General features: G+C 46.5%; 1 protein-coding gene across 1 annotated transcript in view; it reads left to right on the forward strand.

Moving 5' to 3' along the window:
- Window positions 1-4,533: 4,533 nt before the first annotated feature.
- The window catches only part of DDIAS (DNA damage induced apoptosis suppressor), a 43,255-nt gene continuing 23,910 nt past the window's right edge, over window positions 4,534-23,878 (forward strand). The window contains 2 exon segments of the mRNA XM_030200093.1: window positions 4,534-4,683; window positions 21,274-21,403. Coding sequence (XP_030055953.1) covers window positions 21,291-21,403 — 113 coding nt within the window. The 5' untranslated portion in view covers window positions 4,534-4,683; window positions 21,274-21,290.

Genomic DNA, 23,878 nt, shown 5'->3' on the forward strand with positions numbered 1-23,878 from the left:
AATCCTGAAAACACAGCATCTTTCTCCCTTCATAAGTTAGTGTTTGCCCCGCTCTCAGGGCCTGCAGAATCTAATTCCTATGAGCATAACTGAGGGCATATAATACGAGGCCAGTCCACGATGTTTGTTTACTGACCCAGTCTATGCGCATGCCCAAAGACCCCATGTGAGCTCCAAGCTGAAGCAATTGTTGCAGCCAAAGCTCCAAAAAGCCCACTAGCTCTCTTTTATAGTCTCAAGAACACCAACGAGTCTAAAATTGCTTTTTCTCGAGGTCTTCAATCTTATCCTCTATCAGCTCCAATCTGCATTGCATTTGCTCCCGCGCAGTTTCCATGACCAGTAAGTATTCAGTCCCTCAGTTCTCCTGTTTTATGCTGGTAAGTTGCAAATTCTCAGCTCAAATGGGCCAGCATCTCATCCACTGTTTCTAATTTTTGCTTGATGGGCTGTAAATGCCTGTCGAAGGCCCACTCTACCGCCCATACCAAGCTCACTGAAGGCCCCAGAGGACTCTGTGGAGCCGCTATCTTGGGTTCAGCTAGTTTCTCACGAACTTGCAAGTTTAAAGGGCCCGTGCTGTGGAGGCGGGGGGGGGGGGGGGGCAGATGGAAGGAAAGATGCCAGACACTTTGGAGAAAAGGGGTGGGAAAATTGCACTTGAATGGAAGGGGTGGGAACGGGGATGGGAATGCTGCACTTGAATGGGAGGGGTGGGATAACTGCATTTGGATGGAAGGGGAGGAGGGAAATGCTGCACTTGGATAAAAGGGTAGGAAATGAAAGAAATGTACATAAAGAGAAGGGAGGGGAAAATGCTGCACCTGGATGGAAGAAAAAGGAGAGTTAGGGGAGGATAAAGGATACCAAGATGATGGTTGGAGGGGAAGAGAAGAGGAGATGCCAAAATAGTTGGGGGGGGAGAGAGAAGATGCCGTGGGGTTGGGGGAGAAGAGATACCAGGATCTGCACGGAAAGAGATGTTGGTCCTGCAAAATAAGGTGAGGAGCACTTGTTAGTCATCTGGGGGGAGGGAGAGATGCCAGCACAACGATACAGACGTTCAAATATTTGAAAGGTATTAATCCGCAAACAAATCTTTTCCAGAGATGGGAAGGGGGTAGAACAAGAGGACATGAAATGAGATTGAAGGGGGGCAGACTCAGGAAAGATGTCAGGAAGTATTTTCTCACAGAGAGGGTGGTGGATGCTTGGAATGCCCTCCCGCGGGAGGTGGTGGTGATGAAAACGGTAACTGAATTCAAACATGCGTGGGATAAGCATAAAGGAATCCTGTGCAGAAGGAATGGATCCTCAGAAGATTAGCCAAAATTGGGTGGCAGAGCCGGTGGTGGGAGGCAGGGCTAGTGCTGGGCAGACTTCTACAGTCTTGTGCCCTGAAAATGGCAGATACAAATCAAGGTCAGGCATACACAAAAAGTAGCACATATGAGTTTATCTTGTTGGGCAGAGTGGATGGACCGTGCCGGTCTTTTTCTGCCGTCATCTACTATGTTACTATGTAATGGGGGGAGGGGGGTGCATAGGGGCACACGTGTTATTTGGATAGGGCAAGAATAGGGACACAGAGATGGGAGATGCTCAACATAATGGGAAGATAGGGGCAAGGAAATGGGTGATGCTGAGTAGGATATAGATGCAGTGAGAAGATGATGGTGGATATAGAAAAGAAGTGGACAAGGAGACTCTGGCAAGATAGTTAAGAGAAGACAGAGGAAAGCAAAAACCAAAGACTAGGACCAACACCATTAGAAAAATAACGACCAGATGACAAAGGTAGGAAGAATTTTATTTTCTTTTTATTGATTAGAATATGCCAGTTTTTGTAATGTGCTTCAGCCAGAACTGGTTTTCAGACACAGCAGGGGCTCGTGAGAAAAACCTCACTCAGCCTTCAAACTCTAGCATAAAGATGGTAAATCTCCAGCTTTCAAATGGGTCACCCTTGCCAGCTTATTTTCGAAAGAGAAGAGCGCCCATCTTTCGACACAAATCGGGAGACGGGTGCTCTTCTCTCTGGGACGCCTAAATCAGCATAATCAAAAGCCGATTTTGGGCGCACTCAACTGCTTTCCGTCGCAGAGACGGCGAAAGTTCCAAGCGGCGTGTCGGAAGAGTAGCGAAAGCAGGACAGGGGTGTGCCTAAGAGATGGGCGTCCACAGCCGATAATGGAAAAAAAGAAGGGCAGCCCAGACGAGCATTTAGTCCACACACACTTGGTCCATTTTTTTTTTATATTTGTACCTTGCGCTTTCCCACTCATGGCAGGCTCAATGCGGCTTACATGGGGCAATGGAGGGTTAAGTGACTTGCCCAGAGTCACAAGGAGCTGCCTGTGCCCGAAGTGGGAATCAAACTCAGTTCCTCAGTTCCCCAGGACCAAAGTCCACCACCCTAACCACTAGGCCACTCCTCCACTCCAAACATGACTAAGCCTCAAAAAAGTGCCCGAACTGACCAGATGACCACTGGAGGGAATCGGGGATGACCTCCCCTGACTTCCCCAGTGGTCACTAACCCCCTCCCAACTTAAAAACAAACACTTCAAAAACTTTTTTTCCAGCCTCAAATGTCATACCCAGCTCCATGACAGCAGTGAAGCCTGTGAAACTGGGATTACCTTAATCAGTGGGAATTGGATTAGAGACTCAAGTGTTTGTATTGTTAAATAATTTCTGGTTTTAAAAGAGAAAAAAATGAAATCAGTTGTATTATTTCCACTAATATTAGACAATAAGTATGTTTCCAACTAAATAAATTGACTATACACCATTTTGGGTTTGAAGAAGCCAACCAGACGATCAATGTGGAATAATGAGTCATAATAAATAACTGGGGGATAATCAGGTTAAAACCACATTTTCTTTGTTTACTGTTGTTTAATTGATCTCCTTGTCTTGTTTCATTCTCCCTATTTTGTGGTCTAAGGAAGAGTTTATAATTACCTGATTGAAATAATTCTTGCATTATTTTGTCTGTATTTCTGTCAAGTTATTTTAGTGCTTGTAAAATTAAATTATTATAAATAAAATTAAAAAAAAAAGAAGCAAATACATAGCAAACATTTTTTTTAGATACATTAAAAGCAGGAAGCCAGCTAAATACTTGGTTGGACCGCTGGACGAAAATGGTGTGTTAGGGGCAATCAGGGAAGACAAAGTCGTAGCGGAAAAATTAACTGAATCTTTGCTTCGGTCTTCACTGAGGAGGATTTGGAAGGGCCACCGGTGCCGGAGGGGGTATTTGAAGCAGGCAAGTCGGAGAAACTAAACAAATTCTCTGTAAACGTGGAGGATGTAATGGGTCAGTTCTGCAAAGTGAAGAGTAGTAAATCACCAGGACCAGATGGTATTCATCCCAGAGTATTAACAGAACTTAACCCTCCATTGCCCCAGGTACAAATAAGTGCCTGTATACAATATGTAAGCCGCATTGAGCCTGCCATGAGTGGGAAAGCACAGGGTACAAATGTAACAAAAAAAAAAAAAATTGGTGAACATTTTTCTTTACTCAGCGTGTAGTTGGACGCTGGTACTCGTTGCCGGAGAATGTAAGCAGCTGGCCTTACAGAATTTAAGGGGGGTTGGACAGATTCCTGAAGGAAAAGTCCATTCAACATTATTAATTTTTTTTTTTTTTTGGGGGGGGGGGGGGTTGCTGGGTTCTTGAAGCCTGGATTGGCCGCTGTCGGAGACAAGATGATGGGCTTGATGGACCCTTCATCTTTTCCCAGTATGACGGTGCTTAAGTGCTAATAATTAGAGAGCATAGAGGCAGGGCTGGAAATTGGTTTATTTGGCCCTTCTAACCAAAATGATGTTACACTGCCCCTGCTGGAACCTGTGAAGCACTAAAGAAACATAGATGAAAAGTGCGAGCAAAATTAGCAGACGATGAAGCAGCACACTATCTTCAACCCACCCCTGAATCATTTAGTACTGTTTCATTTTCTATGTAAAGCCAGATTGAATAAACTGGTTAACTACACATCCTGTTATTGTTAAAAAGCAGACTGTACTATTTGTACTCTTACAACTGAAGCAGGGTAACAAAAGATATGGGTCCCTAAGAAGACTATAACCTGATTTTGGAGGAGAAAATGTAGCCACACGATGCAGTACTGGACTGTTTTTTTGATAAGGATTTTGCGTGACGCATTTGCAGCTGGGTCCTGGGATCCGCGCGGCAGTTTTTTGTAAGAGCGCACCAGACCGGTTTATCACCACTAACAGCAGCCCCCAGTACCGGGGAAGAGCACAGAGGATCAGCGATGGAAGCGACTCCACCTACTCCTGAAGTAGGATGACCTAACCGCCTTGAAAGAAAAAGCAGGTCTGACTCTGCCGAAAAAAAACTCTCGCACCATGCACCTCCCATCCTGCCACGTGACGTAAACGTCACTTCTCCCTTCCGGCCGGCTCCCTCCGTCCTGCTTTGCGTCACTTCCGGGAGACGCGTGAGATTTTGGATCCGTGCCGTGGTGGGGGTGGGATCCAAGTTTTACCCGAACCCATGATTGGAGAGTTATGCGCTTGGTGCAGCGGCGCTGATTTTTAAACGTTAATCGGAAGTGGTAGAGTAGGTTGGTCGGGTGACTCTCAAGGAGGTTAAATCTCCTCTTGTCTTGAGTTTATAATTATGGCTTTCGGAAACGGAGCGAGGTAAGCTGTGGGCTGTGCTCTTGAGTTGTACTACTACTACTTGACATTTCTAAAGCGCTGCTAGGGTTACGCAGCGCTGTACAATTTAACATAGAAGGACAGTCCCTGCTCAAAGGAGCTTACAATCTAAAGGACAAATATACAGTCAGTCAAATAGGGGCAGTCTAGATTTCCTGAAAGGTATAAAGGTTAGGTGCCGAAAGCAACATTGGAGAGGTGGGCTTTGAGCAAGGATTTGAAGATGGGTAGGGAGGGGGCTTGGGGTAAGGGCTCAGGAAGTTGATTCCAAGCATAGGGTGAGGCGAGGCAGAATGAGCGGAGCCTGGAGTTGGCGGTGGTGGAGAAGGGTTGTAGTGCGTTGTTTCCTGTGTGTTAGGTAATAGTTGGCTTAGTTCTTTCTTTCTTTCTTTTTATTATGTGTGGGGAAAAAAGGACACAAAAAATAAAATACTGTCTCCGTCCCTCCACCTTTTTTCCTCCTCCCTCCCCCTGGTCTGACCCTGATCTCTCCTTGAGTGCTGCAGGAAGGATCACACATAACTACGAAATACGAAAGTTCCAAGCCCTTATGAGAAAAACTACATTGGCTCCCAATCAAAGAGTGAATTGCGTTCAAAATCGGCACCCTGATTCATAAAATTATTCACGGCGAGGCCCCAGTCTACATGGCAGACCTTAAAGACCTACCAACCAGGAACACAAAAAGGTCTGCACGCACATACCTAAATCTCCATTACCCTAGCTGCAAAGGACTAAAATATAAAACAACATATGCATCCAGCTTCTCTTATATAAGCAAGCAAATATGGAATGCACTTCCAAACGTCATGAAAACAATGCACGACCTAACAAACTTCCGGAAATTGTTAAAAACCAAACTGTTCACAAAGGCATACTAGAATGATCAAACCTAAATACCCTGCAACACAATTGAAACTCCTACCAGAACTGGACAAAACTTAACTTCTCTCCTTGAATACTTAATATACTCTGTCATCTATGAACATTAACACTTGACCACTCTGTATTTCTCTTACTGGAATTGGCGATTGCCATCACGGTACTATGTAAGCCACATTGAGCCTGCAAATAGGTGGGAAAATGTGGGATACAAATGCAACAAGTAAGTAAATTAAGGGCAGGCTACGCACTGTATACCAGTGTTTCCCAAGTTGGTCCTGGAGTACTCTCTTACTAGTTAGGTTTTCAGGATATTCACAATGAATATGCACGAAAAGAATCTGCATACAATGGAAGATCAGCCAGCCTGTGGTGTATGTGTGGGGGTGCGGGGGGCCACCACGGATCACAAGGGCTGCTGGCTATTCTGTACACAACTGTGTCAGGCTCCAGTCAGGCTGGGCTGCTTGCCTCCCTTCTCTCTCAGGCTCATCTAGTGGTGGGACGGTGTAAAAGCCAGATCTGCGGGATCTTCCGGATCTAAGTAAGACCTTAAGACTGGATCGCGTCTTTGTTTTGACGGCCGCTGCTGCTTACAGTATGCAGCGATCACCATCCATAACCCAGCGCTGCAATTCTCTATTCCACTCTTTACGTGGCGAATCTTCAAGGAGGTTAAACCAAGGAGGTGCAATAGACTGGAGTAGCAGTGAGCCTATCTAGTCCACTGTAAGTAAGGAAGACATTTGGTAAATCTCTGTTTCCACTGCCCCGCGCAGCCGGCATTGGCATTCACTCAAAACACAGTGAGCAAACCTATGAGCTGCTGCGTCCACGTTGTCGTAACAAGTTTAACACTGTTTTTGTTGGATAGGCAGTGCCTTGCAAGGTGGAGGAGAAAAGACATCTATTATAATAAAACTCACCCTCAATGTTCTGAGGACACTGACGTCAGTGAAGCCAAGCCCTGACTTCCTTCAAAAAGGTTCGAAGGTTCGTGGTGGTGAAGCCACCAAAATCGCTCCGGGCCCGGCCTCAAGGGCGGGGCTATGGCAGAAGAAGGAAGGGGTTGGCAGGGAGGGAGGCGGGGGGAGGGGAATCGCTCCGGGCCCCGCCCTCGCGTCAAATGTCATGACGGGGGCGGAGCAATGGCAGAACAACGAAGGGGTTAGCCAGGGAGGGTGTTGGCGACGAAAACCTTGCTAGCGCCCGTTTCATTTGCTCAGAAACGGGCCTCTTTTACTAGTTATTGAATATCACTAAAAACAACTTCAAAAATTATTGTAGCTAGTAGAAACAGCAATTATAAATTCTGTAGTTTGTGCTCATTTTTCTTCACTGTTATTGTATACAATTCAGATGGCCAGATTTCAGTGAGAATATCCTGTTTCCTGATAGTTTCATCTTAACTGTTGTAGTAATCTGCTTTGGGAAGCCTGGTGTTTATAAAGACGATGGAATATATTGAAATTAAATGGAAGTAGAATTAAACTCTCCTTGGGGCACATGGAATCACATATTCATCTATTTTGTAGAAGTTTACATTTTAGATATACAAATGGATTATTCTGTTTTGAACATGTTTCAGGGCAAGTGGTTTTATAAGTCCAGGGAGATTGTAGGGGAGTCTTCCCGCACGTCTGTCTCAGCGGCGCGCGTTGGTTTTCCCGCATCAGTCGGTTGTGGAGCCAGTGCCATTTTCTTCTGTAGATCCTTCCTGCCTCTCCAGTCCAACTGTTTTGGCCCCTTGCGCCTCAGGAGCACTTTCTGAGGTGTTTTCTGCAGTTTATCCTGCTGTCCCTTCGGGTTCCGATTTTTCTCCAGAATTATCATGTTAATACATCAGGCTTATTTGATGAAGAAAGGGTACCCAGTGCCCCCCTCCTCCTCTTCCTCCTCCTCCTCAAGAGCCTTTGGTAGGCAGAGAGGCTTCTCTTTCTCAGGGAGATTTGGGTTCTCTCTTGCTTCTTGAGGATTCTGGGGCTAAGCATAGAAGGATTACTTCTTTGCCAGAGGAAGGGTCCTTGGGACCTCATTCTCCTCCTCCTTCCATTTTGGCGGGCTCTGGTGAGTCTGGCCGTCCTTCTAGGCTGGAGGACTTGGAAGAGGCTGTATTTCTTCCTGCTGAACAGGAAGATCCGACGGCTGTCAGGATTTTTCATCGTGATGAGTTACCTGTCCTGATCTCGCAGGCCTTGGAGGCTGTGAATATTTCAGATCCAGAGGTTCAGGCGTCAACTTCGGTTAATTTGAAAATGGCAAGCATGCGGAGACCTTCTAAAGCTTTTCCTCTGCATGATTCCATTCAAGAGCTGATTTCCGGTCAGTGGTCTGACCCTGAGAGTGTTTTCAAAGTGGCTAGGGCTATGTCCTGACTTTATCCGTTTTCTGCTCCGACTTTAGATTCTTTTTCCTTGCCTAAAGTGGACGCTTTGGTTACTGCAGTCACGAAGAAGACCACTCTTCCGGTGGAAGGTGGGGGTTGCGCTTAAAGACGTTCAGGATAGACGTCTGGAAGCTTCCCTTAAACGTTCCTTTGAGGTGGCAGATTTGGCTTTACAGGCCTCTATTTGCAGCTCTTATGCTGTTAGGACTTGTCTTTCTTGGTTCCAGCAGGGTATAGAACAGGTTTCTGACCCTGCTTCTCCCCCATCTGCTGGTCCTCATATGGAGTTGGCTCTTGTTTATTTGGCGGACGCCCTTTATGACCTGGTCAGGACGTCTGCTAAACAGATGGCTTTAGCGGTTTCGGCTCGTCGTCTTCTGTGGCTCCGCCACTGGTCAGCGGACATGGTTTCTAAACAGCGCCTTACCAGGCTTCCATTTAGGGGGAAGCTTCTTTTCGGTGAGGATCTTGAAAAGATTGTGAAATACTTGGGAGATTCAAAGTCCCAGCGGCTTCCGGAAGACAAGCCCAAGCCTAATGTGAGGTCGGCCTCTTCTAAACCTCGATTCCGTGACTCCCACCGCTATCGCCCTGGTTGTGGTTTGGCATTTCAGTGCTCGAGATTCCAGCAGTGGTCTTCCTTTCGAAATGACAATCAATTGTCGACTGCGGCTACCAGACCTCAAACCCAAGGTCGACCTGCACAGGGGCGCAGGCCCTCTCTTCGGTTCTTTCTATAGGAGGTCGGCTGACCCTATTTTACGAAGAGTGGATCAAGATTACTACAGACCAGTGGGTCTTGGATCTTATCAGAGATGGCTACAGATTAGAATTTGCCTTGCCCATCGCAGACTTCTTTTTTGGAATCTCTATGTGCCACAAAAGCCAGAAGAGTGGCAGTAGAAGCCACTTTGCAGGCGTTGCTAGACCTTGGAGCGGTGGTCCCCGTACCACAAACTGAGGTATGCACCGGTCGTTATTCCATCTACTTTGTGGTTCCTCAAAAAGGGGGTTATTTCAGGCCTATTCTCAACCTCAGATATGTGAAGGAGCATCTCCGAGTTTGCCACTTTTGCCACTTTTGCATAGAGACCGTGATTGCGTCTGTCCAGCCGGGAGTTTCTCACAGCTCTGGATTTGAAAGAGGTGTACTTGCATATCCCCATTTGGCCTCCTCATCAGAGGTTTCTTTGGTTTGCGGTGTTAGCCCGTCATTTTCAGTTTCGCGTGCTTCCCTTTGGCCTGGCTATGGCTCCTCAAACCTTTTCCAAGATCATGGTAGTCACCGCGGCCTTTCTTCGAAAGGAGGGGATCAAAGTCCACTCTTATCTGGACGATTGGTTGATCCGGGCAGACTCGGAACAAGAAAGTTGGTTGGCCACCTCTCGAGCTTTGCAGTTTCTACAGTCCCTAGGTTGGGTAATCAATCGGCCCAAGAGTCATTTGGTTCCCTCCCAGTCCTTGGAGTATCTGGGGGTAGTTTTCGAAACAACCCAAGGACGGGTCTTCTTACAGAAACTAGGAGACTCAAACTTTGTTCTCAGATTCGCTGCCTTCTTCAGACTCCCTCCCCTCGGGCTTGGGATTATGTCCACATTCTCGGGTCGATGACATCCACCCTGGAGGTGGTTCCGTGGACGAGGGCTCATATGCAACCCCTCCAGCGCGTCCTTTATTCCGATGGTCTCCAGTTTCTCACTATTACCAACGTCATCTTTCTTGTCTTCCTTTGGCGAGGGACAGCATGACTTGGTGGTTGTGTGCTCCCTATCTTCAGAAGGGAATGCCTTTGGCGTCCCCGCAGTGGCTTCAGGTAGTTACGGATGCCAGCCTCTTGGGTTGGGGAGCGCATTGTCTTCTCCGGGTGGCGCAGGGGTGTTTGGTCGGTGAAGGAAGCAAAGTGGCCCATCAACAGACTGGAGTTGAAAGCTGTGTCGCTAGCCCTTCAATCTTTTCAGGATATCCTGGAGGGCCAGGCAGTTTGAAATCTCTTGGACAACACGTCGGCGGTGGCTTACATCAACCGGCAGGGAGGCACTCAGAGCAGAGCTCTTGCCGCGGAGGCCTGTGCCCTGTTGATTTGGGTGGAGTCTCATCTTCTCTGTCTCTCAGCGGCTCACGTTGCAGGCCAGGACAGTGTTCAAGCGGATTTTCTCAACCGTCATCTTCTAGATGCAACGGAATAGGAGTTGGCGACGGAAGCATTCTGTTTCATCTGCCAAAAGTGGGGCTCACCAGTAATGAATCTGATGGCAACCAAATCCAATGCCAGAATCCCCAAGTTCTTCAGCAGAAGGAAAGAGGTCAACTCTGCAGGACTAGACGCTCTGTTACAGCCCTAGCTGGAAGCACGTCTTCTTTACGTCTTCCCACCGTGGCCTCTAATCGGGCGTCTTCTACGTTGGATCAGACTTCATCACGGTCCAGTGGTTTTGGTAGCCCCAGATTGGCCACGTCGTCCGTGGTATGCGGACCTAGTTCGTCTTCTGCTGGAGCCTCCGCTACAGCTCCCAGTTTTTCCGGACTTTTCCATCAGGGCCCAGTTCTGATGGAGGATGTCTCCCGCTTTGGTCTTATGGCTTGGCTCTTGAGAGGACAAGATTGAGGAAGAAGGTTTATGCTGACTCAGTCATTGCTACTCTACTTCGAGCCCGGAAACGTTCCACTACTACAGCTTATGCCAGAGTGTGGCGCACATTTGACGCTTGGTGTGCAGAGCGGGGTTGGTCTCCCTTTAAGGCGTCTATTTCTCAGATTTTGGCATTTCTGCAAGAAGGGCTGCAGAAGGGTTTGGCTTATAATTCCCTTCGGGTTTAAGTAGCAGCTCTTGCCTGCTTCCGTGGTCGGGTGTCTGGCTCATCCTTGGCGGCTTACTCTGATGTGACTCGGTTTTTGAAAGGAGCTCTTCACCTTAGGCCTCCAAACGTCCGTGTTCTTCCTGGAAGTTGAATCTTATGCTCAGCGCATTGCAGGGTCTGCCGTTTGAACCCTTGCGTTTGGCCTCTGATAAAGGTGTCACTCTGAAGACAGTGTTTTTGGTGGCCATTACTTCAGCGCATCAAGTTGCTGAACTGCAGGCGGTGTTGTGTAGAGAACCTTTTCTGCAATTTTCAGACTCTGGTGTGTCTCTAAGGACTGTTCTGTCCTTTTTGCCTAAGGTCGTGTCGGCTTTTCATTTGAATCAGCCAATTTTTCTTCCTTCCGGAGGTCGGATTTTCCGCAGAATTTTTCTCTTCTAAGACTGTTGGATGTTCTTCGCTTCCGACGAATGACTTTCGGCGTTCGGATCATCTTTTTGTCCTTTTGTCAGGCCCTAGACGGGGTTTTCCTGCTTCCAAAGCGACCATTGCTCGGTGGCTTAAAGAAGCCATTCTTTCGGCTTACCTTCTGAAAGGTCAGATTCCTCCTGACTGTTTGCGTGCCCATTCGACTCACACTCAGGCTACATGGGGTCGAAAGTGATCAGGCATCCTTTTATACAGCAGTGCGATAAAGGAGCAGCACTGCTGGTGGCTCCTTTACTCGGCACTGCTTCAGAGGTCCTTACACACATCAAACGCTCTGGTGGTTTCTCCGGGTTTGTATCTTCTGACCTCCCCCTCCCCCCCGCCGCCCCCCTTTCCAAGTTAATTCTGCTGCTCCATAACGCCTACATGTTGCAGAAGTCTGATAGGAGAACTGACAGTTCCTTTTTAGCTCAGTCTTTGGAGATTTATGGCTTGTTCCCTGCCTCAGTCTCCACTTATGGACCTTGCCCCAAAGAGGAGACGTCTACACTCCAGCTCAGAAGTAGGGTTTATTGCTCCCTTCTCTCCCTCTCATTCTGAGGGAGTCATTTCAGGGCAGTCCCTTTCTGCACAGATGCAGGAGGAGGGGGAGCATTTTACAGAGTAATCGGATGATCCCACCATGGTGCAGGTATTTCATAAGGGAAGAGTTGCCTTCCTTTATACTTAAGGCTCTCCAGGTCTGTCCAATTTAGATTGTAAGCTCTGTTGTGCAGGGACTGTCTTTTTCATGTTAATTTGTACAGTGCTGTGTAAGTCTAGTAGCGCTATAGAAATGTTTAATAGTAGTAGTAGTAGTAATATTTCTTCTGATCCGGCTACATCTGCATCTGCTATAAATGGCAAGCACTAGAATACTGCTTCAGTCTTTTTCAGTGCATGAGGCTATGCAGGAAGTCATTTCTGCTCAGTGAGTCACCCCAGACATTGCCCTTCGAGTGGCAGTGGCTATGTCTCGTCTTTACCCCATTTCCATGCCTAAGCCCGAAAAGCTACGTTTGCCTAATGTGGATTCGTTAATGGCAGCAGGCCATGCTGTTTGTGATGAATTAAGATTTTACTTATAGTTCCAGAGTTATTTAAATGCTGTTCCTAGTGTGGGAGCCAGTGAACAGCATTAGGCAGGGCTGGGGAGAGGGGGATAAAATTCCCCGGGCCTGGGACTCCAGGAGGGCCTGGCACCGGGGTCTCTTGCCTTCTCCTGCTCACAGGCCGCTGGCGCCGCAGTCCCCAGTCTCCACCTACCTTCCCTCAGCTCCCTTCTATCTGCCATTCTACCCCGTTCATTAAAAAAAAAACAACTTGAAATTGGCAGCGCAGAGCCTTCTGTGTGAATGCGGTAGATCGCCTCAGGCGGGCCTTTCCTCACTGTGTCCCGTCCTTGCAGAAGTAGGAAGTTACATCAGAGGAGGGCAGGAGACAGTGAGGGAAGGCCCGCACAAGGCAATCTGCCGCTTTCACACAGAAGACGCTGCGCTGCCGATTTCGAGAGTTTTTTTTTTTTTTAAATGAAGGGGGTCAAATGGCAGACAGAAGGAAGCTGAGGGAAGATAGGTGGAGACTGAGGACTGCGGCGCCGGCAGCCTGGGAGCAGGAGAGGGAGGAGACCAGCAGCAGTGGCAATTGGGGGGGAGGCGGGGCGGCGGCGATCCTTGGGGAGGGGGGCTGCGAGCGGCCTTGCCCCAGGCCCGGCTCAGTCTCTCGGCGGCCCTGGCCTTAAGGCAGTGCACCGTGTTTGGTCCTCTGAAAGGGTCTATTTGGTGTTCTCATATTCTTAGATACCTTTCATTTAGAGAGTTTTAGAGAGCAGTTACTTAAATACTCTGAAAGTTTCCCTCTATTCTTTTGTGGAACTTTTTTGTTACCAGGACTCTATTTATATTGACAGTACAGGTATTCATTTTTTCAGCACCTTTTACAAAGGAGTTCAGTTTAGAGTCAGGCTTAGTACTGTTGGCGCCATGTTTTTTGTGAGAAATGTTACGTATTGAGTTACTTTCTGAGGCTAGTGTACTGGTCTCCATGGTAACCATGGAACCTCAGTGCTGCCAGGGTGGCATTTTCTCCAGGTGTGTTTACAGCAAAGTAGTTTTATTCTGGAAGGTGGCTGGCTTTCAACCTGAAGGTCACAGATTCAAGGCTGGTTTGTGCATCATATTAGACTAGCCGTTAAGCCCGTTAAAACGGGCGCGTATTGGAATGTTTTTTTTCCCAAGGCCCCCCTCCCGTTGCAGCTGCAAGGCCCCCTGCCATCCTCCTTCCCTGCCAGCTCCAAGGCCCCCTCTGTCCCTCCCTCCCAGCTCCAAGGCTCCAGTCCTCCCCCCCTTCCCAGCTGCAAGGCCCCCTGCCCTCCCTCCCTCCCAGTTCCAAGGCCCCAGGCCCTCCCCCCCAGCTCCCAAGGCCCCCTTCCCTCCCTCCCTCCCAGTTCCAAGGCCCCCTGCTCTCCCTCACAACTGTAAGGGGCCCCATTCCCTCACAACTGTAAGGGCCCCCCTGCCCTCCCTCCCAGCTCCAAGGCTCCAGTCCTCCCCCCCTTCCCAGCTGCAAGGCCCCCCGCCCTCCCTCCCTCCCAGTTCCAAGGCCCCCTTCCCTCCCTCCCTCCCAGTTCCAAGGCCCCCTGCTCTCCCTCCCTCCCAGTTCCAAGGCCCCCTGCTCTCCCTCACAACTGTAAGGGCCCCCCTGCCCTCCCTCCCAGCTCCAAGGCTCCAGTCCTCCCCCCTTCCCAGCTGCAAGGCCCCCTGCCTGCCCTACCTCCCAGTTCCAAGGCCCCAGGCCCTCCCCCCCAGCTCCCAAGGCGCCCTTCCCTCCCTCCCAGTTCCAAGGCCCCAGGCCCTCCCCCCCAGCTCCCAAGGCCCCCTTCACTCCCTCCCTCCCAGTTCCAAGGCCCCCTGCTCTCCCTCACAACTGTAAGAACCCCCCTGCCCTCCCTCCCAGCTCCAAGGCTCCAGTCCTCCCCCTTCCCAGCTGCAAGGCCCCCCACCCTCCCTCCCTCCCAGTTCCAAGGCCCCAGGCCCCCCCAGCTCCCAAGGCCCCCCGCCCTCCCTCCCAGTTCCAAGGCCCCCTGCTCTCCCTCACAACTGTAAGGGCCCCCCTGCCCTCCCTCCCAGCTCCAAGGCTCCAGTCCTCCCCCCTTCCCAGCTGCAAGGCCCCCCGCCCTCCCTCCCCAGTTCCAAGGCCCCAGGCCCCCCCAGCTCCCAAGCCCCCCCCCAGCTCCCAAGGCCCCCTTCCCTCCCTCCCAGTTCCAAGCCCCCCCCCCCCGTGCCTTCTTCCCAGCCAGCTGGAAGGCCCCCTTCAGTCCAGCCCTCCCAGCTCCAAGGCCCCCCTCCTTCTGAGACCTCCCATGTCCCCTCCCCCCCAAGGTAGCCGCTACCGCCCCCCCCCACCCCGGAGTCACCACCACCACCCCCCCTTCACCCGGCCCGGGCCCTCTCTTCGTTATTCAACTTACAGCAGCGCCAAAACAGCAGCAAGCAGCAGCTCCCGTTGGCCTTCCTTCACTGCCTGTGCCTCGCCCTCGTGTGACGTCACGTCGGCGAGGGCGGGGCACAGGCAGTGAAGGAAGGCCAACGGGAGCTGCTGCTGTTTCGGCGCTGCTGTAAGTTGAATAACGAAGAGAGGGCCCGGGCCGGGTGAAGGGGGGGGTGGTGGCGACTCCGGGGGGGGGGCGGTAGCGGCTACCTTGGGGGGGGAGCGGTAGCGACGTCAGCGGTTCCCTCCCTCCCCTTCCGCGCAGTTTCCCTCTCTGTCCCGCCCCCCTCCCCCCGTCATCACGTCTTGACGCGGGGGCGGGACAGAGAGGGAAGTCTCTACTGCGCATTTGCAGGTGAGTCGGTCACTTGCCATTTATAGGTTTGATGCTGTGGCACTCTGCTTCATTTAAATTGGTGCATATTTTACTTCACTCTCCCATATTGCTTGTCTTGACAAGCAGTTCATTGCATGGCTGGGATAGCTGACACTACGCAACAGTGCTAAAGGTTAGCTGTGTTAGTTTGCCACAGCAGCTCTGTGCTCTGATATTACATACTGACACTGGCCAAAACTATTGCATACCAGCTCCAGCCACCGCTGTATCAGCGGCACCACTAGCTGTATGCTGTAGTGTCTCTAAATGCTTCTGTTGCACTTTTGTACCTTTTCATTGTATTAGACAGCTAGCGATGTTACATACCTACTTCAGTGTAAAGGAATAGCTTAATGGTTGAACCAGCAACCTCTGTGCTCTCTCAGCAGGCTGCTTTAAGTACCACTGCAGCTTGCCATCAATAGTGCACAATGGTACAAACAGCCATATTCTGCTACACCATCTAGCTCTCTGCCACACTGGTATTGGAGCTATTCCGGCAAGTTTTAGTGCACTGCCACACCAGCCAATTCTTGACCCTCTCGGTAAGAAGTTAGCTCTGGCTTAGGCATTGGACAGTTGCTATGGCTTCTAAGTCGCATTTAGCAAGCTACCTTTTAGAGGTAAACTTCTGTTTGGAGAAGATCTAGAGAAGTTGATTAAAGACCTAGGGGGCTCCAAGTCTCAGAGTTTGCCAGCAGGCAAGACTAAAGATTATTTTAAATCCTCTCAGCCTCGTCTTAGGTTTCGTAAGGCCAAGTGCTATAGGCCAGGCAAATCCAATTTTCAGCGTTCCCACTTCAACAAAGACAAAGCTGCCTTTCATGCTGACAGAGAGAATTCAGCTTCAAACTCTAGGTCTACCATTGCCTTCAGCATCTCCCAATGATGGGCTTTCGGTTCACTACTCGGGTTTCATAGTACTACTACTACAACTACTACAAATCATTTCTATAGCGCTACCAGTGCAGGACTCCTCTCCAGGTTCCATGAGGAGTGGACCAGAATTACCTCGGACCAATGTGTCTTAGAAATACTAAAGCAGGATATACTAAATACAAACTGGAGTTCTCCCATTCCACTGCAGATTTTTTTTCTTGGAATCTCCATGTAAGCTCCAGCTCAAATATCAACTAGTTCAAGCCACCTTGCAAACGCTTCTTCATTTAGGCACAGTCAAGACTGTCCCCAGTTGTAATTGGGGAACAGAAAGTTATTCCATTTACTTTGTAGTTCCAAATAAGGGAGCTTCCTTCTACCTGGGTTTGGATGTCAAAAAGAGTTAACAGAGTGTTAAAGGTTCAACATTTCACAATGAGAACATTGCAGTTTGTAATAGTTTCAGACCATCAAGGAGAGTTTCTAACCTCCCTGGATCTTAAGGAAGCGTGCTTTCATATTCCCACTTGACCTTCCCATAGGATATTTGTGATTTGTAATCCTTGGGAAACATTATCAATTTTTGACCATGTTATTCAGCGTTTCCACATCACCAAGGACATTTTTTCAAGATCATGGTAGTGTCAGCCTTCCTTCGCAAGGACTGATTGCAGGTTCATCCATACCTCAAGATTTGGCTGATTTGTGACTCTTCCTATCAAGAGAGTCTGCAAGTTTCATCCAAAATAGCTACTCTTCTTGGTATTCCATTTTACCAAGAGTCAGTTGTTTGCAACACAAATCTTGGCGTATATGGGAGTGATATTCGACACAGGCTTAGGGAAGACATTTCTTCCTGTTGTTCATCAGCAAAAGACTCACACCCAAGTCAAGTTCTACTTTCCCTACCTGGTCCTGGGTTCTGAGAATATGTTCAAGTTCTGGGCACAGTGGCCTCTATCTTGGACATTCTTCCATGGGCAAGATTCCATATGAGACCACTTCAGAGGTTCCTTCTCAGCTGTTGGTCTCCATCTCTCTTAGACCCTCCAAGCCAAACTCAAAACTTAACTGGTAGATTCAGTGCAACCTTCCTCTGACAATTCAGAAGTTCTCTCTTTTTGCAGGTGCCTATCTGCAGCTTGTATGCTGTTAGGGTGAGCCTTAGCTGGGTGCAACAAATTTCTCCTTCCAGAAGTCTGACAGTCAGCCCTCCTGAATTGTCAGATGTGGAGATGGAGCTGTCATATTTGGCAGATTCCTTGTATGACTTGATTCAGGCGTCAACCAAGCACATGTCTTTGGCTGTCACAGCCTGTCATTTGCTGTGGTTACGCCACTGAGTGGCAGATGCGGATTCAAGCAGTGGCTGGTTAAACTCCCGTTTTAAGTGCAAGCTGTTGTTTGATGTGGACTTAGTGAAGTTGGTGAAAGATCTGGGTGACTCAAAGACTCGGCGTCTAGCCATTTTCTGTCCCCCATACCACATCCATTATTATAAATATTTCTTCGAGTCCCTTTTTGAAATGTATCTTTAGTGTTCAACCGTCTAATATGATTACCTTTCTTCAAAGTGTTCCTTAGTTAAAACCATCTTAGTGACATCACTGAAGATCATTTTCCAGGTCGGCAAAATATCTAGAGATTTTGCATGATCTCCCTTGTATGGTTCTAGGACAACTACAGATGCAGTTGTGCACTAATACATCAAGATGGTGAAATGTAAAGGATCGCCACATTTTTACTTTGTTTTGGTTAAAGTTCTCTACAATGGCCTCTTTAACATTTTTCTTGGTCACAAAATCATGAATTACTCTGCTTTTCCATAGTTTCAGAGTACAGTTTAAAAATTCTTTACCCTGTCTGTATTTTTAGACATGCTTCCAAGCCCCAATATCATTTCAAAGGCATCAATCCCTTCACAACTGGTCTTTTTTTTCAGACTCATGGTACATGGAGTATTTTGGTAAAATGTCAATAATTGTTATAACAGCTATAAATACAAACTATGCTGGGAGATCCGCCAAGTCGGCTTGACACTGCACATCCACCTCTTTGTCTGCCATTTTGTTTCTCTGAAGCAGACCCTTGTTCCCTAACCCATTCCTCTACTTGTTTTCAGATTCTTATGTTTTCTGGAATGTTCAAAAAGAGGTCATGCCTTCTAAACTCTCTACCAATTCTAGGTCAGAATACATTCTGCTTGTTTCTTGTACATGTCTGGAGTGCTTATTTAAATAGCTTTGTTTTCCAAGTCCAGTCTATATTTAAAAAAAAAATGCTGGGGGAGTTATTGGTGATGGGGAAGGAGAATGCTGTGTTGGGTTATGAACAAACAGGAGGGGAGAGTTGTGAGTGAAGTAAGGTGAGGGGGATGATGGGGAATCTCATGGTTGATAGACTGCATTCAAAAATGTTGACACTGAAAATGTGTTGGAACTGAATAAGCTAGGACAACAATTCGGATTCTGCTCTATCTAGGCTAAAAGAGTTCTGTGTTGGGTTACAATCAGACAGGTAGGGGGTTATGTTCTATAGGTGAGGTAAAGGGGGTATTTGACTATAGAGATTTCTTCTTTCACAAATTCTGAGCTCCTAAAACTACTTAGAATTCTGTCAAAATAATATTTTAACACTATAATAGACTTCAGTTTTTGCTTCAGTATGAGTCATTTCTACATGGTTTTTCTCATCTCTGCTTGAAAGAAAAAAAAAGGAGGAGGAAATGGGTTTTTAGACACTTAAAATGACTGATTTTCTTAGGTACACACCTGCTGCTTAAGTATTTCAAACATTATTGTACCAAGCAACCTTTAAATATACAGTAACGGCAGAATAGGAATATAGGTCATCTGTTTATACTGTTTTATTGAGATGAAAAGGATAAGGCGATAAATGGATTCTTTTTAATGCTTCCATATTTAAATTCTCACCCAGTATGGTGGAAAAACTCCACATCAGTCTTTTGAGTGAACAGGAGGAGAGGATAGTGAGGAGTGTTAAGCTGTGGTTTTTTTTTCTTTCTCATCTGCTTGTGAGAAACAAAAGAGGGGTAACTGAGCTGTGAGTTTTCACAGCCTTTGAGAAATGGTTGACTTTTTAGGTGTATGCATGCTTCATGGTAACGAAGGATGGGGCTTAAAGGAATCTGCTTTCTATGCATGCTCTGGACGGGGAACCCTATGACGGAGACGTCCTGTTACGTGGCGGTGACTATTTCTGGTCACATCAATTTGGTAGACAAAAGATGGCCACTGGACTCCATTAGGTATACAGTTATGGCAGCCATATTAGAGATGTTGTCTATAAGGGCACAAGTGAGTGCATTTAGGACCATGCCTGTGACATTAGAGGTTTGGCTATATTTCTGTGATGTCTTCCAGTGGCCAGAAATAGGTATGGTTAAAGTGGGGGCTGTGAATGGTGGTGATTGTCAGGAAGTAGGCAGAGTTTAACAAAGGTCACCACTGGTTTACTGACCTGACTGTCATAATGAGTTTAACAAGAATACTACCACCTATACTACTATACAGGGAAAGAGAGAAGATCTTAAGTACCAAAAATTACGTTGGACCAAGAAAATGTAGCAGAAAGACGCAAATTGTATTGGGCATCCTCAACCTGATTTATAAGGCTTCTTTGTACACCTATGCCATCTGTACTTATTTGCCTAGTGCTACAAGATATACAAAGCACTTTAGCCGGTGGTGGGAGGCAGGGCTGGTGGTTGGGAGGTGGGGATAGTGCTGGGCAGACTTATACGGTCTGTGCCAGAGCCGATGGGTGGGAGGCGGGGATAGTGCTGGGCAGACGTATACGGTCTGTGCCAGAGCTACTGGTGGTAGGCGGGGCGGGGATAGTGCTGGGCAGACTTATACGGTCTATGCCCTGAAAAAGACAGGTACAAATCAAGGTAAGGTATACACAAAAAATGGCACATGTGAGTTTATCTTGTTGGGCAGACTGGATGGAACGTGCAGGTCTTTTTCTGCCGTCATCTACTATGTTACTATGTTACTCCTTGGAGCTTATAATTTAGTCAAGACAGACGCACAAAAGAAACAAGACTCCGGTACACCCTGGGGCTCATTTTCAAAGCGCTTAGCCTCCCAAAGGTCCATAGAAACCTATGGAACTTAGCCTCCCAAAGTGCTTTGAAAATATGCCTCCCTGTGAACTCCAGGTGGTGGCTCTCTTTGGCATAGTACAAGGGTTGACATGCTCATTTGCTCATATTTACTGCTAGCCCTCATCTCCAACACACCCCTGGCTTAGGAAAAAGGTTCATTCTTATGGTATGTGCAAAACTATCCCATTTAAAGACCTTACCCCATAAGAGCCCATTTGTTGTAGGAATCAGGAGACTGCTCTTGACGTATCTATGCATTTAAAAATGGGTGTGGGAGTGCAGGGTAGAACTATTTAGTTTTACCATCCTTGAAGGCACTATGAAATTTTACATCTGGGAAATGGGGGCAGGTAGAATTATCTAGTTCTATGAATGAAACTTCTGACTGCTCCTGGCCTAGTCATTCTGGTGGTGTGGTGTAATTATCTATCTTCTTTTGCATACAGCACTACAAGTAACACATATTGAGCATTTAATTGCCAGAACTGGTATAAAGCCTTAACTAAAGCCCAGTTAAAGTTCAAAGCTAAGACCAATCAAAACGCATCTTTCATCTAACCATTGTATAATGATAAAATAGGATTTTTTTTTTTAGCATGTTCAGTAGTAAATTAAATCCTGTTTTTACTGTGTTGCTGGTTTTCACATTTTCTATTATTCATCTTTTATTATAAAAGAAAACAGAAATAGATGTGGCTTTATCTATTTGTATTTCTGGGTTTCTTTCCCTTGTTGTCCTCTCCCCACCCCCACCACTTGATTCATGGTCTCCCTGAGATCCGGGTGGAGGAAAGGCTCCTACACTGAGCCCCTCAACTGCAGTGCTGCTCTTCTACCAACAGGTGTCTCCCTGTAACAACCATCCTGTCTCCTTTCCAGCATCAGCATGCACCATTTGCCTTCACAGTATACACAAGCCATGTCAGACAGGAGACTTGTGCTGTAGTCCAGCTGAATCGTAGGAATGGGGCCATTATTTTCTTTTTAAATTGCATCCTTTGCCTCACCAAGCATTGTGCTGTCCTAATTGTCTTTTTATCTCTAAGCCACACAGCTGTTAACTCTGGCATCTTTTCTGATTTTGCTGGAATCATTAGATGGTTGGTTGTATAACTATTTATTCACTGTAGAAATAAAGTATAAGGGTTTATTCTTCTCTTCTCAGAGAACTCCCATGACCACATGAATGACAAGAGGCAATTTCTTGTTGCCTCGGTTCTTGCTATCCAGGATTCCTGCTTTCTGTATCCTTCTTGTCAAAATTGCTGCTCCCGACTGATTCAGACTTCCAGGAGGTAAGACGAAATTGCAGTGTAGTTCTGTAATTATTCTTTCTTTTTACCCATTTCAAATGCATGCTAAGTAAAGTGAGGAAGCTATAAGTGATTAGGTAGCTTTATTACAGGAACAGTGCAGCTGTTTCTCCTCTAGTGCAAATCCTGTGTAATCTGGTAGTGACAAAGGCAGTCTGTGCACTGATTCCAGTCAATAGGAGGCATGTTACACCTTCATGTTAATTTTTAACTTCCTCCTTGCTTTTTCCCTGTGACTTGCTGGGTAGTGTGCTTGTAACACCCTCCAGGGATTTAATAAGACAGTTCTTTATGGAGCTAGTTATGAGCAAGCTTTTAGCAGACCAAAAGACTTTAAGAGATGTCATGCCCCTCACTTGGGCTGAAGCACATTGGCAGGAAAAGGAGGGGATGTACACGCTGCTGCTTGTACTGCATCTTGCTCAGCAGAAGTTTTGTAGGTACTAAATATCCCTACACAAGAAAATAAAGTCCTGGAAAGTTACATATTTAGTATCAACATTTCCCTTCCTTAGTAGTTTGAGCATGCTTTTCTTTTTACTAATAGCCATAAGAACATAAGAGTAGCCATACTGGGTCAGACCAATGATCTTTCTAGCCCAGTATCCTGTTTCTAATAGTGGCCAGCCTAGGTCACAAGTACCTGGCAGAAACCCAATTAGTAGCAACATTCCATGCTTCCAATCCCAGGGTAAGCAGTGGCTTACCCCATGTCCATCTCAAAAAGCAGACTATGGACTTTTCCTCTAGGAACTTGTCCAAACTTTTTTTAAACCCAGATACGATGACCACTCTTATCACATCCTCCGGCAGAGCTTACCCATTCATTGAGTGAAAAAAAATATTTCCTCATATTTGTTTTAAAAGTATTTCTAGATATGATGGAATGTAAAACTTCTCAAATATAGAGCTCTTTGAGCAGGGACCGTCCCTCTATGTTTAAATTGTACAGCGCTGCGTAACCCTAGTAGCGCTTTAGAAATGTTAAGTAGTAGTAGTAAATATACAGTTCTTCCATTTAACACTTATTTTAATTCAATTTCATGACTTTTATTCTGCAACTTTCAGATAAAACTATATAGTGAATATTATAAATAAAGTCAAGAAAATAAGATGATACCTTTTTTATTGGACATAATACATTTCTTGATTAGCTTTCGAAGGTTGCCCTTCTTCATCAGATCCGATCATTTCCTCATATTTGTTTTAAAAGTATTTCTAGATATGATGGAATGTAAAACTTCTCAAATATACAGTTCTTCCACTTAACACTTATTTTAATTCAATTTCATGACTTATTCTGCAACTTTCAGATAAAACTATATAGTGAATATTATAAATAAAGTCAATAAGATGATACCTTTTTTATTGGACATAATACATTTCTTGATTAGCTTTCGAAGGTTGCCCTTCTTCATCAGATCCGATCATTTCAGATCTGATGAAGAAGGGCAACCTTCGAAAGCTAATCAAGAAATGTATTAAGTTATGTCCAATAAAAAAGGTATCATCTTATTTTCTTTTCCATGTTTTATTTTGTTTTATTTCTGTTGATTGCCTTTAAAAGTGGACTAACACGGCTACCACACCTCTCTACTCATAAATAAAGTCAAAACATAATAAAATCATTTATTATCTTGTTTTCCCTACCCCAGTCACCTAACTTCAGATAAACCAAAAGTACCCCCCCCCCCCCCCCAAAGCATAAAAGAAGATTCATTTCTCCCATAATAGGTAGCAAGAAGCCATGTTAGCTAATTTGTAAAAGGCAAATACTCTGGCACTTCTAATTTTGGGTGGCAGTGAATTCCATATCATTGGAACAGCTGCAGAAAATGAGCAAACAGGAGTCTTAAGGCAGCACAAAATTCACTGACAACTTGGAATGCAAATTTCAGGTTCAAGCTATAACTGATTTTTTTTTTAATTCAAATACTTAGGTCCAATGCTGTGAACTGCCTTAAAGATAAGATACATCTTAAATCTAATCTTATACTCCAAAGGGAGAATAATACAAGACAAAGAGCAATGGAGAAACTCTATTCCTAAGTTTACTGTACGTCACAAAATTTGAACTTGCTGTAACCTTTTTACTGCTCTCTTTGGCAGGCCCAAATTGAGTTACAATAATCAAGATGGCTAAGAACTGTTATTTGGACTCCTGTCCGTAAATCCTGTGGCCTAAGATATGAACTAAGCTGCCAAACCAACTTTAGCTTTTACCACCTGATCAATGTGTGTATCCAGTGCTAAAGCAGAAGATAAGCACACCCAAAGGCTTCAATTCCTGAATACCAGGGACAGCAAAACCTGGTAAAGGTATTGTTTCTAGTTCAGGTAGCAAATCCAGTTTTCATCAGAATCAAGCTTTTATCAGTGCTGCTGCAGAGAACTCGCAACTTATGCATACGTCTTCCTAAAACATCCAATGATTCTGTTGTAGACTTATGCCAGAGT

This window comes from Microcaecilia unicolor, chromosome 4, assembly GCF_901765095.1.
Source record: "Microcaecilia unicolor chromosome 4, aMicUni1.1, whole genome shotgun sequence".
NCBI classification, from domain to species: Eukaryota; Metazoa; Chordata; class Amphibia; order Gymnophiona; family Siphonopidae; genus Microcaecilia; species Microcaecilia unicolor.